At 45.0% G+C, this 19750-nt stretch overlaps 1 protein-coding gene across 1 annotated transcript in view; it reads right to left on the reverse strand.

Annotated features, from left to right (window-relative positions):
• Positions 1-19750, reverse strand: part of ttll5 (tubulin tyrosine ligase-like family, member 5) — an 84680-nt gene that overhangs the window by 61919 nt on the left and 3011 nt on the right. The window contains 11 exon segments of the mRNA XM_064328042.1: positions 642-723; positions 7703-7810; positions 9598-9689; positions 10688-10789; positions 14188-14272; positions 14615-14684; positions 15476-15558; positions 15760-15890; positions 16375-16481; positions 17345-17427; positions 17552-17658. Coding sequence (XP_064184112.1) covers positions 642-723; positions 7703-7810; positions 9598-9689; positions 10688-10789; positions 14188-14272; positions 14615-14684; positions 15476-15558; positions 15760-15890; positions 16375-16481; positions 17345-17427; positions 17552-17658 — 1050 coding nt within the window.

Genomic DNA, 19750 nt, shown 5'->3' on the forward strand with positions numbered 1-19750 from the left:
TGGCTAAATAAATAGCTGAGGTTGAAGACTTAAAGTTGAGGCTCTGATTTGTTATTATCAAGCCATTGTATTAACTAAAGCAGTAATGCTATATTGGATCGAATTGAGTACTCTGAAAAACTTTATATTTTCTTTTACTTAAAGCTGCAGTAGGCAACTTTCTCAGCGGTTGCAATGCTGTGAGAACATCTTGAAAATCATAACACCCACTGGCCTGCCCACAGAGAAAGAGACACACTCCCACACCCTGCTTCTCCACACAGCTCGCCATGAACACGCATCAGCATTTCTAGCTACGACTCCTCGGCAAGGAGGATTACAGGATGACAAACAGGCATAACGTTAGCTACACTAAAAATGTCGGCTCCAAAAATCCAGGTAAAACAATGGAATCTTTTTTGTTGTTGCAGAGCTAACCGATAACGCAATAAAACATTTTCCATTTAGTCACAGAGTTTGGTACCCAACAAAGTGATGGTGTTGCTATGTTCACTTGCTAGTCTAAAATAAGCCATGAACCTGATGGGTCATGATAGCCAACGTTAGCAAAATATTTTTTCCTTCAAAAAAAAATAGCTTGCATAACATGGCAGCATTTATCACGATTACACAAAACATGTTCATAACTAGGGCTCACTCACCACGCCAGAGAAGGAGAGAGGTTCACTTCCAGTAGCCAAGGCTTGAGGTTGGAATCGATGAGGACATCAAAGCCATAGAGTTCTGCCGAGAAACACAATGACACTGATGACTCACTTATACAAAACCCAGCCCTGCGCATATCAACAGGCGAGGAATGGTTTGGCCAGCAATGAGAGAAAGAAATATTTGCCTTCTGGCCAAGAATGACAGAGGAGGCATGTGCCGTTTGGCCAGGAAAGACAGAGAGATTTCTTACAGCGCTAATTGTGACGCTGGCTTGGATGCAGCCTTGTTCCAATTGCGCTGATGGCTGATGGAGAGGCATCAGAGAGCTCATAATTTTCAAGAGCTATATAAATCTCAGCGGGAAGAAAGACTCCTGGAGCCAAATCTTTCATCTCATGAACTGGTCGTTCACTGCGTGGTCAGTTTCTGCTACTGATTATCAACCTATTAAGTACTGAAACACCAAACACTAACAGCGGACAAGAATCCAACAAAGAAACTTGAAAATGGGCTGTATTACATTCGGTTACACATCAGCTCTATTGTAGTGATCAAACATCAAGGAACACGATGCAAGGCATGCCTCATGTGGCATTTAAGGTGGATTTACCCTTTATTTTGCTTGATACATTATCGTACATCTCACAGATTTGTAAATATGTTACTGAGTAACATTCATCAAGCCATGTCAACACCTTGTGGGCACATTACTTTTGCTGTCACCCTCTATGCTGGTAAGTGTTTGCAAAAAACAACTTATCTTCCTTTAGCCTATACTTAATCTTTAGCCTATATTTAAGCGATTAAGTGACTTGAATAAATTCTCAAATGATAACTTACTGCGAAAAAGATAATGTTGAATGACCCTGGACCCTGAACCCTGAATGATGCTTTACGAAGCAAACTTCAAACGTATCCTGCACAATAGGCAGACTGTTTCTGGGACATTACATTGTGTGATTCAGCTACACATACAGCAACCAGAATGTAACATCTGAGAAAAGGACATTTATAAAAAAATACACATACACTATATAACCAAAAGTATCTGGACACCCCTTGTCTAGGGCTGTTTTTCATGGTTTGGGCTAGGCCCCTTAGTTCCAGTGAAGGCTCAAGACGGTTCTGTGCTTCCAACTTCGTGGCAACAGTTTTGGGAAGGCCCTTTCCTGTTTCAGCATGACAATGCCCCCAGGCACACAGCAAGGTGCATATAAAAATGGTTTTGATTAGTGTGGAAGAACTTAAATGGCCTGCACAGAGCCCTGACCTCAACCCCATCCAACACCTTTGGAAAGCCAACAGTGAGCCATTCAGTACCCGACCTCACTAATGCTCTTCTGTCTGAATGGAAGCAAATTCCTGCAGCTATGCTCCAAAATCAAGTATAAAGCCTTCTCAAAAGAGTGGAGGTTGTTATAGCAGCAAAGGGTGTACCAACTCCATATTAATGCCCATAATTTTAGATGTTTGATGTCAGGTGTCCACATACTTTTGGCCATGTAGTGCATGTACACTATTTGAAACTACATGATGTCACATTCCATTTGGAAAGGGTTTTATACCATAAACAAAGCTACCAAAGATGCTCTGAGGGTGTAATCTTATTTAATCTGAAAAAACAATTATTTCAATAACCACCAGGTCACAGTATGCAATGCCCAAAATTTCCCAAGTTGAGCATTTAATACTTGCAGACTAACTGGCTGGACGTTTACAGCCAAGAAAAATTCCTGCTGGCGTTTCAGTTCAGTGTTCTTGCATCTAATCTCTCATCTTCATGACCGCTTGAATAACAGTAACTCACAAAGAGGGCCTTGCATGCTAACTCAGATTAGTCAAATCAGCCTCCAAGTGGGGTCATCACAGTGGCTGCCCATGCAAATACAGAAGGAGAGAAGTACGAGCCAGTAGGGTCAGGGCAGTGCTCCTCTCCTTCACCCAGCCACGCTTGGAAACTTTCGGGAGGATTTTCCGAGCGAGAGGGACTTGGCGCCGGAGAGCCCCTGTGTATTCCGCCCCAAAGCCAGCTTGGCACAGGCCTCAACAATAAACCCCTTTTACTGAAGCGTCTGGAGCTCCCTGTGTACAAACACCGCCACCCTTTCTCGCCCTCCCGGACCGTTAAACGGGGCCCGTCGCCACCGAGGGGCTCGCCTCTCGCCCCTCGCCGCCACTCCGGCGCGCACACCCAGGGAGGGTCCCGAAAAGCAGCGGCCCCCAGGGAAACCGCGGCCTTTTACAGGGACGGGGCGAAGCGCTAGCCGCAAAAAAGCCGAGGGGAAAATGCCGCCCGATGCCAATTCAAAACAAAACCCTGGATGGAAAAATCAATTAAGGGCCCGAGGTCGACATTTACAACAGTCATGTTGTTCACTGCAAGGACAAATGTTCTAGATAACTTCTTTTTTTTTTTTATCCCTGAAAACAACATTTGAGAAAATCACAGAGTGTGTCAGGACATCAAGTGCGATACCGAAAAATAACACCGGAATCAAAAGTTGATTCATTGGTTCTGTGCGTTTGAATATATTTATATAACCATCATTCAGGTTGGCCCGTGCGTACAAAGAACCCCTCAGTCTAAAATGAAACGCCATTGCCAATGCTCACAAACACTCTCCGCTAGGGTCTTCTCCGTCACTTTGAGATCAGAGGCGGCCTGAAACCTCACCTCAGAAGGTAAAGACTCGCTTTCTCTCACAGTAAAGGGAAATCAAAGACCTTCTCTTCAGGTTGTTTTCATAAAGTATCCGGTTACTGCACAGAGAGCAGTTCTTACCAACTAAAAATCTAAAACGTCAGCACTGCTTCGACTCCATAATTGCTTTCCTAACTTACGTTAAAAACAGACAATAAATGGGCAGAGTCTGAATTCTGTCTTAATCTGCTGTAATCCATTAATTGCTCGCGCTGCTACGTTCAGCGTAGTCTTGCTGAGGTCATAGAGGTTTGTAAAAAATACACATGTACCGCATTAGCTGAACGTGTTCACGCTGCGTTTGGACGGCACGCAAAAGCCAGTTGATCGCTCAATGGGTGAGGGTTTTTGACAACAGCAGCCAGAACGGTAGTCGATAGGCAGAAAGGAGAGGTTTTTCCCCTCCGTGTTCACGGACTCGCCTCTCTCATTTTTCGCATAGAAACCCGGTCAAACATAATAAATACGTAAAGCTCACGGAACGGTGGAATAAACTGGCCTCGGCCCGTAATGGCTCATCAGCGAGCCTGCAGCATTGGGACTGGGGGGGGGGGTACCTTAGCCACCCCTGGACAGCTAGGCTTCCATATGCTGAGCATTTTCCTCCAATTAGGAGCAGACGTGTCTCTTTCCCCCCGGGCCCGCCGGGACGCTTGCAGACACATTTGTTCTGCGGCTTAACGACTTAATGGGGAGCGCTGTTAATGCAGCCGCAAAATATTCACAACCGCCTTTAAGCGGGAGGAAAATAAACAGCTACGAAGAGGAGGGAGGAGGAGGAGAGAGGAGAGAGGAGGAGGGAGGAGTACGGGGGAGGGCGTCTCTCTCGGGTGGCACCAGCAGAGGAGAGACGAAGGGTCTCGATCCGAACCCTCCCAGTTACAAAAAGCGGTTTCCCGGCAAGGCGACGCTACCCAGTCGAGCCCAAGCACAGGCTGGGAAGAGTTTCTAGCGCGTTCGGGCTGTTTGTTTGTCGGTTGCTAGAAAACGTCCCCCTGGAGAGATAAAGAGTTACTGCCTTTAAACAGGGCGTCGTTTTCAAATAAACCGCCCTTCGCATGACACGACACTGGATTAATGTCACCACTTGCTTTTCTCAGACCTGCCAGCTAAAGAGAGGAGACGGACGTTTAATGTTGGTGAGGACTCTACACAAACAAATATTCAAAAAACAAAAATGTCACAATCGCTTGGGATAACCAGTAAACACATAAACAAATTCATGAGACATAAACATTTTTTGAAAATTTACAAAACTGGCCCAATTTGTGAACAATAAATCAAATTCTGCCTGACCAAGGCTTGGGCTCAGTCAATAAACAATTTTAAGAAAAAGGATTTCTTATATTTGGGATGTAGCAAAGAAAGTTTGACTTCATGGCTAACTCTGTGCACAAAATAACAAAGATCTGTTTGAAAAATGCCGCTGACTCTTAAGCTACCAGAAAAAAAAAAGAAATGCCAGACGATGTGCGGCATAATTCATTAACCGTTTTCTGGAATGTATCGTGTGTAATAAAACAGGCATTTGGCTTGGATGATCAGATCTCAGCAATAACATCTCTTAATCAGCGATCCCTCAATAAAGGAGGCGTCCATTAATCACGTCGCAAAGCCCTCAGAGTCAACATGGGTGGCATTCCCTCCCTTCCCCCGAACACATAAACACGCGGTGATTTCTCCCCGAGAAACTTTCAAACAACCCGACAGCGCCGCTTCGCCCTCGTCCCGCATCGGAGCCGAGCGGGAGCGATGAAGCGGCGGTCCGCTCTTCGTCGGAAGCGCGGGTCACCCAGGGGCGCGCCGCGGCGCGAAACGAACCTTTCCGGAAACAGCGAACAGCGGGCCTCTGGCGCGAGCGGCACAGGGACGGCCCCCCCGGTCAATTAAAATAACAATGCGCTCCGCGGCCTTGAGTCGCCTTCGCGCGGCGCGGACGAAACCGCGCGCGGGCTCCGAACAATGAGCGCCGTTCCGCAGGAGCCCGCGCCGGTCCTCCCACTCGCACTTATCGCGCCGTATCGCCGCCTACATCTGCTTCTCCTTTTACTGCTGCAGAGCGACGGAGACCGGGACCATTTCAGAAGATGAATTAACATTGTATTCAATTTCTCGTTTGTACAGAGAAGGGGAGGGGAGGGGAGGGGAGGGGGCGGGGGGGGTTAGGGGTTGGGAGAGTCAGGGTGGGTGAAGAGAAATGAAGGTAGGGAGGGGGAGAGAGGGCATTAAAGGGAGCTGACAGGAGCTCAGAGAGGGCCTAGTGCTGCGGGTGACTACATGTGAGAGCCAGGATAGCGCTCGCTGCTCGCTGCCAGAGCTCCCTGGTCCGGAGCCAGCTCTCGCTGAAATCACGTTTTACAGTTAGCTCCGAAATGCCTCCCGACACCAGCCATTCAGGAGTGGGTACGGCCCTGGGGCACCACGTTTGCAAAAAGGGGGGCTCGAGAAGGAAGGACGGGGAGCGTGGATTTCACCCGGGCGTCCGTCTTCATACGCCGTTCTTCCGAAGGGTCATTCTATCCGTATGACACAACGGACAAACCGCTGGTCCAGCTGGCACAGCGCGGCTAACGGTGGCAACGCTGAAAGACTATAAAGCAGCAGTACACAAAAAAAGATTTACAGAGGGGAAAAACACCCGAGTGGCACCACTGTGGAAAAAGCGCTGCTTTTACAGTAAAACTAAACTGAAGAACGCAATTTTATTAAATCTCACTCACGTTACATACGGGAGGATTTTATGAATAAAAAAATATTTTCCTTCTACTTAAACCAGTGTGTCCCCAAACAATGGTGATTCCAGTCTTTTTAGATTCTGAATTTTACCCAGGGGGAAAGGCAGAGATGAGCAGTGTAAACACTGCCAGTTCGTGAACTTCTCCATGTTACGGCCTGGATGAGAGGATACGCACAGCCTTGTGTGGCTGAAAGTCACAGATGGGGACTGTGCACACAAGCGGGGAACAGTCGCACACAAGATAAACTGTGGCTGAACCTCAGCTGAATTACCCCCGCCCTGCTTGACCGAGGCGACGTGTTTTCTTTGGACCGGTAGCCTAAGCTGCTGAGTGTCTTTACATCTGGCTGCTGCTCTCTTTCTCTCTCTGCAGCTGTGTGTGTGTGTGTGTGTGCGCGCGGACGTGTGCGTGTGCACAGGGCTCTGTATACACACACCACACCCCCACACACACACACACACACACAAGCACACAGCTGCAGAGTAAACACCTGCCCTTCACTGCTCTGCACTGCACTGCACTGCATCCCATTGGCTGGCAGTGCCGTCCATCTCCGCCGCTGTTTGAACAGGCAACGTAAACACGGACCCACGCAACGGCATGCCAGCTCCGACAGCATAATCTGCCCGGCGCCTCGCTCGCTCTCGCCCCGGGCTACCTCTGCCTAGCAACCATTCATGTCCACCTGACTGGACAGAGGGCAACCAGGCCAGCGGGGAAAGGACAGGCGCTGCCGGAATGTTCCGCTGGGACACCTGAGCTCGCCGTGGGGGTGCTTTTCTTTCTCCCGCCCTGCGATGGCCTCGTTCTCACGGCGAGGCTTTTAACAGGCACGCCTCACCGCCCCCCCCCCACTCTTTCAAGCGCGGGTGCGTGTGACAATCAACGCCCCATTCACCCCACGCTCCCCCACGCAGAAGGCCCAACACTACCATGACGTCCGTTAGCGCACTGATGTACTGCCAACAGGCAAATATTGTGCGAGGGCTGGATGGCGGCGTATTTTCCCCCTTACGAGGAACGTCCTCTTTGACATTCCGCCCGGTGGGCCGCGCGGGGGTTTGAACCTCCGAGTGGGAGCCGCATTGCGCTCTCGCGCAGGAGATCCTCAGACAGCCTGGCGCATTCTGCTACACATCCCCTGCAGGCTAAACAATCACCGCTCTACTTACAGGCCTTTTACAACCGAAGGAGCCCGCAGAATCGTGGGGTCTTCTTCTCCAGAGGCACTCTGGGGGGTTGAGTTTGGCAGGCCTCTTGCACACAGACCCAGCTTCTCAGAAGTAAGAGTCATTAGTGCCAACACTAACTGCAGTAATGGCTCCCAATCAGCTGTTCCCCTCTTTTGCTCTGACTCAGGGTGAAAACCAAACCAAAAAAAAAAAAAAATACTCACATGGGGAGCAAAAAACCAGCTCGAAACTACAACCTCTTTGCCGGAGCCAACAGGAAGGCATTTGAGTTCAGAGGCTTTTGTTTCGGAGGCATTCAGGAAGCAGGTTGGGGCATAAAGGCAGCGAATTCAGCATTCAGGGAAGCAGCGACCGCGATAAGAAAACAAAGGGGGCAGGAGGCCATGGCGGAATGTGTATGGGGAGCCCGGCGGCGCTCTTACCGAAGCAGTTGGTTCTGTGGGGCACAAACATCTTGCAGGCCGTGGCAATCTGCAGCTCGGCGCTCAGAACGGCCTTGATAACCAGGTCCTCCACCTGGCCCATCAGCACTGGGGAAGGCAGAGAGCGGGGTCCAATTCACAATGGGGACCTTCAAGCATGCTGAACACGGTCCCCTCCACAATGTAGAAGGGCCTGCCTAACTGTTCACTGTAAGCCTTTCTAGGAGGTTTACCCACTATATTACCAGGGGTGGACAACCCTGAACCTGAAGAGCTGCAGGGTCTGCTGGTTTTCTGTGTTACTCAGGACTTGATCAATTACAATAAAATACAATTACTTAACACTATTTCCAATTTAAACCACATGGCTCAATGACTTGGTTAGAAGTCACTGGGAGGTCATTTCAAGCATGCTACTGATAATCCCAAAGTTTACAAACATTGATGCCCCCCATATTAGCTACTGGATTCACTGTTCACATAGATAGTGAATTTACAGAACTCTTCTTCTGGATGCACAGTACATTGTACTGAAACCTACAAAATATAATCTCTAGTTCACTTCGTACTACCCACTTGGTTCTAGGTCTAACTGTCTCGCATTTGTGGTGAAAACAAACCAGCACACTTGGGTGCTCCAGATTAGGTGCCACCCTGTTTACACAAATATAGCGAGTTCCACAATGCCCTCCACATTTCAGACAGAATCTGGCTGTACTGCCATTTTTGGGAAAGAAAAAAAATCAAAAGCAAGGCCACCTGCAGATAGGTGGCTTCTCCGGGTGAAATCCAGTGGACAGATTGAGGGTGGCCATAAAATTGGAAGTCGATTCATGAAGCGCAACCCAGTGCAACTTCTAAACTAAAACAAGCCTAAATCTAGTCAAGTCTCACATTGGTAACTACAGACCAACGGCAGCAAAAATAAAAAAACAGCCATTTGGTTCCTCAACCCTAGAGAAGAGGTTTTTCATTAAACGTAACACTGGAAATAACACTGGTTTACTTATTGTTTAAATCTTGGGAAGTAATTTACAGTACTTGTGAAAGTGTGCAATAAAAGTCATAAATCAAAATGCCTCATATACTGTGTATGTGAAAGTGCTTCTGTGAAGTGTATCTCTAAGAATGTAAAGTGGAATAACCTGTGAGCTTCTTTGCTGTGTGCAGAAGACGTACAGAAGTATGAGTTCACTGACAAAACACAGGTTAACGCAGCCTGCTAAACCGACTGCAACCTTCTCTGTGGCCTTGTACATTTAAAAACTTGGTGTCAGAACATTCTAGAACTCATGTTTCCAGTCAATTATCCGATTGGTCGCCTACAGAATCCAGCCGCAAATGTTCAAATGTGCTTAACTCAGGCAGGCGGTGGAAAAACCCTGCTGACGCCCAAAAGCAGATGGCTTTTCATTTCCCTCCAAAGCAAGGTCACTGCCACTAACGTGAACAGAAGCTCTGCCGCCGATTATCCCGAAAGAGCAGCACGGCCCGATTCTACCTGAAGGTATTCTAAGGACCATCTCCACCACAGGAACTGGCTTATCCAGGCAGGAAGTGCCATAGTGCATCCACTGTCAGGACCATCTTTGAGACCGCCAATCAAAGAACAAACCAACACAGACACTTTTCTGGCTCGAATCTTAGCGTGTATTCTCTTTGGAGAGGCCAACGGTGGCCTACTCACTACTCACATCAGAAGTGGATTTCTTTGTTGCCAATACGGCACTTTGAAAGTTTAGCCTAACTCGCACTCTGTGCCAATGTACATAATGACTCTAGCCTGTATGAAAAAGATGAGACCCAACACTGGCCCGAAATGCACTTCTCATGCAACTTCTAAAACTACGTTTCTGAGCCATGTAAGGAGACGAGAGAAAAAGGAGCTTGCTCACATGCTGTGTCCTTCCCTTCCTGCTTCAAGTACCTCAGTATGGCACTCATGCTCCATTTGTTCCCATAATCCTCCACTTCGGGGTCATCACAGCTGAAAATGAACACAAGATGTAAGACCTGTCTGTCACACTGCCCCACCCCGTTTTTTTTTGTTTTTTTTTTTGCACAACCGACAAGCAGACGACTGTCCTGGCACATCAACACATGGTACTGTTCCAAGAAAAAAGATTTTGTTACCACTCAGAATGCAGATGAAATGCAATTTATGTACATTTAGGTAGCGGGCATGTTTCAGCCACTCCGTCATTCTACCTTCAAGCTGCTGCCAACATATTCCAGCATCACTGTCAATGTAAATGAAAATAACCACAGCACCCATGCCAGGATCGTCATTTTCATAATCGTGAGATCGTGAAAGCAGCACATTTCATATACGACAAGGCTGACAAACACAAGAGTAGCAATGCAATGAATACAGTGACACATTTACATGCTTAAATACGTGAAAAGCAAATTTACATAATCACACTTGAAATATAAGCAGCAACCCACACGCACGCATGCACGTTACTAATACTATAGAACCAAACATCTTAATACACATCTGTTTGGAATCATTTAAACATTCTAGATTTGCAATTGTATCCTGTAATTCCTGAAATAAAATTTGACAACTTTTGAACATGAAAATTACTACTACGCAGAAATAAATGTTCATCACATTGATGGCAATGTGGAAAATAAATACGAGTTTAGCTGAGGACAGGAATAGCTGGCAAAGCCCCACACCGCAAGCAGTACAAGAGTTCTGGTGAAAGGAGCTTACATGATCCATAAACATGTAGACCCTGAAAATAATTTATATCTGAATGACAAGTTTCTCCAATGACTAAAACCAAAAACAACAATGTTGCAGCTAATGAGCAGTGCTTCACTGAAGTACTTCAGATTCATCATTCTAGGGGAGCACTTTCAATGTCAAGAGTCTGACAACTTGTCAGTACCTTACATTTAAACACGATAAATAACCTCACTGACAAAGCTCTAAACCATTAAACTCTGAACACTGGGCAAGGGTTGCCAGGTTACCTGACGTAGTCTCTGCTCTTTTTGTTGACGCTGTAGTTGGTCAAATGCATAAACTGGTTCTTGATGTTTTTTGCAGCACGGTCATACTTCACAGTCGCAAACCTAGGGACGAGAATTACTTCACATTATGTTCACTCTTTAATGTGAGGCTCCCCACCAAATAAATTAAGCATGGATCTGCTATTGGAATCCTGACATAACATATAGGAAGTACTATAACTCTGGTCTAGTGCACTTGGTTTAAATAACAGTTTGTACCTTGGGTCTTTGGCACAAGCCAAAAAGACCAGTCTCACATTTCAGTTTGGAAATCTACACAGAATTTTAACATAAAAATATCTAACTGCAAAATAAGCCCAAATAAATGCACAGAAGCATGGCACTACGAAACACCATCCCCTGGTCATTTTCTTATAGTTCTGCAACAAGGTGCTATGTAGATTCTATTCCCATGACTTACAGTTCCCTCCATCATGATAATGTTTCTTGTTTTGGCACTGTACTCCACAATTTTAGATTAGTAATCAAACTTTTCACAATCACTCAATTAGTAAACAAACAATTTGCATGTGATTGCAGATAGCTTTTATTAGAGCATATTTTTAAACACTTTGGTTTCACCATGTAGAAATTACAGCACTTTTTATACATAGCCCCCCATTTCAGAGCACCATAATGGCTTCACTGGTGTTTCTGATTAGTCAGGTGTGTTCAGCTCGTCCGAGGCGCAGGAATAAGAGCTTTCAGTATCTAGTCTTGATTTTTGGCTTCGGATTGTTTCTAGAGTCAATCAAGTAATCGCAACGGGCCCAACAGGCCAAGGAAGACGTCTGCAGTTGATAACCAGATAATTCCCATCATACTGAAAAAAAAACCTCAACCACCAGACCAACAGATCAGAAAGTCTTCAGGAGACAGGCAGGTTACACTGCCTAAAAGAGCCTGCAGAACAGGCTTGGTTTCATCAGTCCACAAGAAAATGTCATCCAAACAGATGAGACCAAGATTCACTTGTATTAGTGTGATGGCAAAAGCAAAGCATTGAGGCCAAAGAGAACTGCCCAAGGTCCAATGTACCCCCCTCATTTGTGAAACATGGTGGCAGGGCTGGTAATGTTTGGGGCATGTATAGCTGCCACAGGTAATGCTGGCTCACTTGATTCATTGATGATGTAAGTACTGATAGCAGTAGAATAATTAATTCTGAAGGGAATAGAAACATCTTATCAGCTCAAGTTCAACCACATGGCTCCACATTCATTGGATGGTGCTTCATCCTACAGCAAGACAATGATCCCAAACGTAATGGTAAGGCAACACACTTTTTTTTCAAAGCCAAAAACTAGAAAATTAATCAAATGGCCAAAAAGTCACCAAATCTGAATCAAATTGTACATGAGTTTCATATGCTGAAAAGACTTTCATTCACAGTAATATTAATACATCCTATGTTACACCACCTTGAAACGGGGGGCCTATGTATAAAAGAGTGCTGTAATTTCTACATGGTGAAACCAAAGTCTATAAAAATACCCATAAATAAAAGCTGGAAAGGTGCAATTGTTTGATTACAAATCTAAAATTGTGAAGCAGAGCCAAATCAAGGGGGAAAAAGTCTTTGTCCCAAACATTATGGAGCTTACTGTATATGTACATATATGTGTGTATATACAGTATATGCATTATTGTGTGTGTGTGTGTGTGTGTCTATCAAGCATTCACAGATTAGGTCTTTTCAGTTTTCTTCTGGAGTTTTGCAGCTGCGAAAGAAAAAAGCCCTTGGTTGGAACCAAAGTGAAAGAAAGGGAAAAAACTAGGGGAGCATTATTCAAATAGGCCAGACCCCTTAAATAGCTCCAAATGAACTCTGACAGCATTAAAGGAGCTCTTTTGTGGGCCGGGGAAAAGGCCAGGACACCGAAATCTTCCCCCCACTGCGTGTTTCAGAGGAGTGGACACCGCATGTGAAATTATGAGAATTCCTTGGCATGCAGCAAGTACCTGAATACCTTCAAACCCGCAGGAATGTCAAAGATAAAAGCAGGGAAACGGAATTCGTCCAGGACTTATTACTAGCAGTTACCACTTGTGAAGGGCAACATAAAAACAGACGAAAGGTTAAAAATACACTTCTACTCAGAAGAGTTTCAGCCAAGGGGCTGTGTTAGGGCTTCTGTTTATGCGCTTTTTTGGCTCATGAACCAAACCTCAGGTAAAAACCTTTTGATCAAAAGGCTTCTCATTCAAACTGGCCAGATCAACTGTTTGGAGCCAGTATGCAGCAGTCACAACGATACAACAGCAGTGAGATCAGAACAAGGAAGCAATTGCACTCTGCGTTCAATTCAATGTTGTTGATCAATTCTGTAAACCAAAAGAAGATAATATCCACTCTTACCCATAATAAAAAGGAACTGTCCATGACTGCAGTCGAGTTACCTTGTCTGATAGTTAGTCACAAAAGTTTCTGCTGCCATCTAGTGTCTAATGCTTGCAAATTTACCAACAATGAAAGTTTCCCACATCTATTTTATGGCCATTGAAGAGGAAGGGGGTAAGTCAAGCTAAATCCAACAAGTGCTTCTCTAAACCAGAATCCAGGTTTTCCCGAAACATAAGCAAATTCATCAATTAAGTCAAATTGTGAATAGGCCGCTCTCTCCTCCGATTTTCTTCAGTTGTTTCCATCTGGTTCCACAGCCATAATTATCAAATTTATTTCCTTCCTCGTGAATCTGGTGAACACCCTGGGGCTGAACATGTCCAATTCTCACCCTAATTTGGAATGTCCTACATGTAGACAACCGTGCATTTAGTTTTGTGTACTGGGCTTCAGGACATTATCTATGAAATACAACGCAGACACATGAATAGTTCGATTTCCCTGTGTCGATGTGTTGGGTGGATTGAGTTGAACATCCATAACCTGTACATCCCAGAGATATTTTTGAATAGGTGCTAGTATTAAGGAAATCCAATATAGGGGGGAAAAGATATATTGCACATAATGTAATGTGAACTCCCACACACGATTGTTTTTGTTTCAACTCCGTAGAACATTGTAGCAGTTGTGATCTTGGCTCAATGTCACAATCATATTTAAGAGGGTAAATCCCCCTTCATTAGATGTAAAAAGTCTCATTAAGAACAATTAGCAGTTCATTACAATACAGAGCTTGTTACTACGGTTGGAACAAAAACCAGCATACACAGTGGGTCATCAAGACCAGGGTTGTGAAACATTGCCTTAACCGAATGAGCCACCCAGCAACCCCCTAATTATCAAAGCCAAGAGGCTTTACTCCGCTCTGATATAAGATGATGATAATGCAATAAGGGGGGAGTATTTCCTGGCCGTATGAATCCTAGGAAAGCCAGGCTCAAGGGGCAAAAAAGATTTAAGTAAAATGTGATATGTATAGCTTTGTTCAGTCTGGTCTGGACATTATGTATGTAAAACACTGAATATACCAGTGGAATTTGCATGGATGTGAGCTCACCTGGCCAGTCCCTCTTCATAAAGGTAGATAATTAATGGTTCATAGGAGGTGACCAACACATATAACCGTACATCAAACTTGAAATCTGGAAGACAACCACAAACATAATTTGGAAACCACAAACAAAAAACTACATTTCAAAATGGATCACATTTTCACCATAGGTTATAATGTCATCAACAGCATGAAGAAAATAGGTTTTTTTTGTTTATGAGTCTTTGTAGAGATATGATTACTTAAGCAACTTGTCATCACATCACAATGTTGTTGAACAGTAGTACACAATCAGTACCAACCGACATAGTCAGACCAATGCAAGATTACAGTACACAACCTGCAAAAATGGCACAACACTAGTAAATTGGTACGATGGCACATGATATGGGCATGGAGGATATTTCTTAGTTTTGACTGTGACCATATTTACCATCAATCAGTAATGGGTTGCTGATGTAGCGTGAGACCAAGATGTTTTCATCCAATGGGATCTGGTTTGGCTGCACACAAAAAAACACACACACAATTTTGAGGGACACAACAGACAAAACGAGTTGGCCGTGTCAAAGTGAAGCACATACTGTATAAGACCTACTCTTTGGAAGACGATCACCTAATGAGAAATCCAGGGACCAGTCATGCATGCATAAATGCAAGCGTGCGTGCGCGCGCGCACACACACACACACACACACACACACAGCCATTAAGGGCAACACAGCTTTGTCTTTAGGCGTTCCACATTGTGCCAAATTACAAATCGACATCAAACCCCCCCCCCCCCAATTCATCCTGCTCAGTCAATCAGCGGTCTGTTTACAGACGGGAGCTCCAGAAAAATCCATTAGCAGAGACACTGGGCAGAAACCTCAGCAGCTACTGTGGCCTGGCCAGAGTTCACTCAAAACACCCTCCTTCCAAATAACACTCCAGCAGTCCATTTCATTAAAATACTTTTCAAAAAAATAACATTTAGAAAATATTAAACGGCTCTCCCAGGCGAGCACCTTTAAGTATGTCATTTACTCTCGCAGCAGGAGGACGGCTACAGCACGTTCCTCCGGTTTTTACAAGCACGCCTCCGCTTCGCGCTCGCACGCTCTCGCCGGTAACCTGATCGGGCGGGAAGACTGAACCTGGAGCGGATTTGTGACTCAACGGTTTACTAAGTACCGCACTCGGGAAGGGCAGGTTACCGTGACCTGGAACGCTGGGACCGGCGCTGGAAAGCGTTATGAGAAAACAGCCGCACGCTCGCCGCGGTGCCCCCTCCCCCGCCGCGGTTCACTTACGTTGCTGACCAGGTAGATCCCTCGGCCTCTGGAGGACGCCACGGGCTTTATTATCCACGGGCCCCTGTCCTTCGAGAAGTAGCCTGGGTTTGCAAGCAAGGCGTGGGGGAGGGGGGTTAAAAACTTCAGAAGAAATGGTTTCAGGAGCCACCGTTTGCAGCCTATTGTGTTTCTGTTCTGTGCGACCAATCATTTTTTTTACATTGTTGTTTTAAATGTATGTATTGTTTTAAAAGCCCCCACCCCCCCATCCCCCCCGGGGAGGCTGAGGACGGAGCACTTACTGCAGAATTCCTGGAACTCCGAGGGGAGCACAAAGGTTTGGGGGACAATGTGGAAGTTCTTAAAGCCGTGCATCTGCTGCATCCTCTGGATGTTTTTATACAGCCGGTCTTTGCGGGTCAGTTCATATGATCTGGAACAAAAGCAGAGCGCATGCTGTGAGGTCACGGTTACAGTAACACAGAAGGGCAGGGAGCACTGCTGGAGCTAGATTAAAATCAGCCTCGGCATGCAAGGCACTTTGATACATTTCATGTTTTACAAGCACAAGTTCACAAAAACACTGTACAGACCTGATGAAGCCACGCCCAGGGACCAATAATGCAATCTAAGGGAATGGGCATCACTTTTATAAATTAACTTAAATATATTACCGTCAGCTAAATATTATCTTTACTCTCTGTTATTTTTCTCAGCAGTCACTCATGTCTATTTACATGACTAGATACAGTGCTTTGCCGCCTGGGGTTTGAACCTGAAGCCTTATGGGCACAAGCCCAGCACCTTAATCGCATTGCCACACCGATGCCTTCATTTGCCTCTGAAACCCCACCCCTTTGGTCCGAAGGATGCGTTATGGTCAAGAGCGAACGTTAAGTTCAGATACACCGACGCACCTGGGGAAATGGTTGACCTTCTGAAAGTCTTGCAGGTTCCGCAGGAGGTAAGGTTTGAGGTGGGACCCTGTCCACATTAGGTTAAAGTCATTGCTGTTTGGGTGGACCTGAAAGCAGACACAGCCCTGTTGGCAGCTGACGCAGAGTGGAAAACCATATTCACATGCGCTGTACAAATTTCCCCACCGCACCCCCCATCCAAAGGGAGGCGGTTACTGCGTAACGATGTGCAGCGGTAAACAAAGAATGCTAACATCACGCCCACAAAATGCAGCCAAGCTATATTCACATCTCGCCGGTGTGTTTAGCGGACTCCAATGAGTACTGGACTGTGCGCGCGGACATCCATCATCCTGAACAGCTTGGCTAGGAGACATGAAACTGCTACTCAAATCAGATACCCCTGCTGTTTATTTGGAGGAATATAGGCACTCTCATACTGTTTCGACAGCTATTTTTAATACAGTCATATTACTTTAATGTTTTGTTTTTAATTCCCGCCCCGCTGTGCCCTTTTGTGAAGAGGCAGATTTGGCAACCGCCCCCTCCTATGAGAAAACCAGATGTTCGCAATAGAGAGTGATTAAACTTTGGCTTCGGAAACGCTGTGGCAGACATCAGCGTGCCTTTGATGACGATTTCAGAAGAAGTCGAGAAGCACTGAAATTGAATAAAAGGGAATTAACAGTAAGCGTTGTTTGAAGCCTGTCCCTCAACCCAAGGGTCTATTTTTTTCCACAACCCCTGTCTTCAATACAGTGTCTCTTCTCTGGGCCACAAGGCAGAAGGAATGGAGACAGACAAAGGCTGAACTCATTATAGTCAAACTGCTGTCGTTACAGAGAGCATTAAGTACACACAAACGTCATAAGCACCAACTATGAGAAACGCCATCTCCTTTGAGGAGCGTCTGTCCGTAAGCAGACGATCTTAGCGCTGGTGTGGCAGGCGTAGGCGATCGACCGTCTACCTCGTGGAATCCGTGGTTGGTCAGCATACCGCGCACCAGCCGGCTCTCAGTTCGGACAATCTTGTAGGCCAGGTTATACCGCTCTGCAAAAATGAAGACATAATGGACTTCCACGTACCACAAACACCAGTGAGTCTGCTGTATTCTGCTTTACATTGCTTGCTTTTTTTGCACTATGTTCAAGTCATATACGGCAGCTGTCATTACCCCCAACGGAGCGGATGTTCCCATCTTTGGAGACTATGGCTTCGGCATGGAAAACCAGGACTGGCATCTTCCGGCTGATGCCACACCAGACGATGCATGGGTGGTCCCTGTGTCAAGAAGGAACTGGAATTTACAATGAAACCAAAATGGACGTCCTCATCACCTCTAGTCCCTGAACGGACTGTCAGACACCAAAGACAGCAATGCAAGGCCGGTAAACCCCAAAGGCTACGGGCCAACTCCATTTTAACCACATTAATTAAAAGACTCATTAAGACCTGAAATTTCAATTATATTCGCAAATTCACAATTCTATTCAAATGTGAGCTGCCATTAATTAACTCAGTTATAGTTCGTACTCTAGAACTACAGTCTCCAATTGTGCAAATAAATGCCCTCAGGAATTCCCAAAGTCCTAAAATAAAACAGTTAACACAGGTTCTTTTTCATCTTAGGAGAGAATCATAGATGCGCTAAGAACAGGTTACCTCATGGTGCCAGAAATCAGCAGAAACATTACCTCCAGAAATTGTTGAGTGCCTGTTCTAGGTTCAGTTGCTGTGGTATTTATCTAGAAACAAACTTGTCAGATAGGACCTCACAGCCAACAATAGCTGATGCATCAAGACTAAGAGGACGGAGATACAGTGACACAATGAGAGGTCAGAGAGCAATCAGCCTTGACTGTTACTGATTAGATGAGAAAATCACTGAGCCATGAAGGCATATTAAGTATACCTGCAGTAATAGAGACCTCACACAAACTCCGCAAACTCAAGCAATTCCAAAGTGGCAAGAAGGAACAGAAGTGCCTTCTGCAGTCGTCACATTCTAAAATAGAATATTATCCTTAGAATAAAATTTATGAAAATCAAAAAATGCAAGTCTATTCAAAGACTATTATATACAAATGTGTGTTTAAAAAAATGTGTGTGTGTGTGTGTGTGTGTGTGTGTGTGTGTGTGTGTGTGTATGTGTGCGAGAGAGAGAGAGAGAGAGTGTGTGTGTGTGTGTGTGTGTGTACATAGTCAGGTCCAGAATTATTGCCACCCTCATAGTTTCAACAGGCAGATCAGTCTATAACAAATAGCTTTATTACAAACACACACACACACATTTTGTAAAAATATATTACTTGGAGGTAGTAAATACTTTTAATAAGATCAGAGATCCCATTCTCACATTAAGCTGGAAAACACCCACACAACCCTAATAGTCTGCCTACGCATGATATCGGCGCAGGGGTTACACGGGGATCATTTCCATTCTTTTGGCTTTAAACTGGCAATCTAATTCAGGAAATCCAAATCATTATCCAACAAGGCAACAGAGATGTCTGATGTCCTTGACTTAATTTGGTAAAAATACTACTTCAGAGCACTAAGATAGTCATGTCACACATATATAAACCAAGCAACAACAGAACTTTTGTCATACAACTTGATGAAATTAAAATTAAGTACAGTATTGTGGGCAGGGATTGCATGAATATTAGTATTAACCTACATCACTATGAATAAATGTACCCTATTACATATGATAAATGACTTGTTTAATTATGTAATTTTTAACTTCAAATGTTAACTGCATAAAAAATTGATTTGGGGTGGGACATTTAGCCTACTAAGACATCTGACATTAATAATTCACAAGTCTGTGATAACTGACACCACACATTATAAGCACGCTTACATGGTGGCTTCACAATGGGAAAAGTACTGAAGCTTAAGAGTCTCTCCAATTCAAAACTGAGATCATGATAGTTAAAGCAGCCAAAATGTGATAGCTATAGTTAACAAAAATACCCTTTTTAAGAAGAAGTTTCTTCTCAGAATACTGAAAGGTCTAATTTGTGGAAAGATACTAGCTGCAGATATACTTTGGCAATGACTGCTTTTGATGCTATGTAGTCTATATTTTACCTAGGGCCACCAATTGGTCTATCGTATGACCCACAGGGATTTAAACTTGTATTTCATGTTTATCCTCCAGGTGTCACTGCAGGCACCATAATGGCACAGTCAACAGCACACATTATACAACTAAGTGGTCAGTTATGATTATTATAACAATAACTAGTTAACCTAATGTGGGGAGAGTGAAAGAAATTAAAGTGAACATGAATGGAACATCACATGCATACACTACAATGCACACACTACTTGTGGAACAAGTGCAACAGCATCTGCCTGGTACACT

Source organism: Anguilla rostrata, chromosome 1 (genome assembly GCF_018555375.3).
Source record: "Anguilla rostrata isolate EN2019 chromosome 1, ASM1855537v3, whole genome shotgun sequence".
In the NCBI taxonomy this organism is placed as follows: Eukaryota; Metazoa; Chordata; class Actinopteri; order Anguilliformes; family Anguillidae; genus Anguilla; species Anguilla rostrata.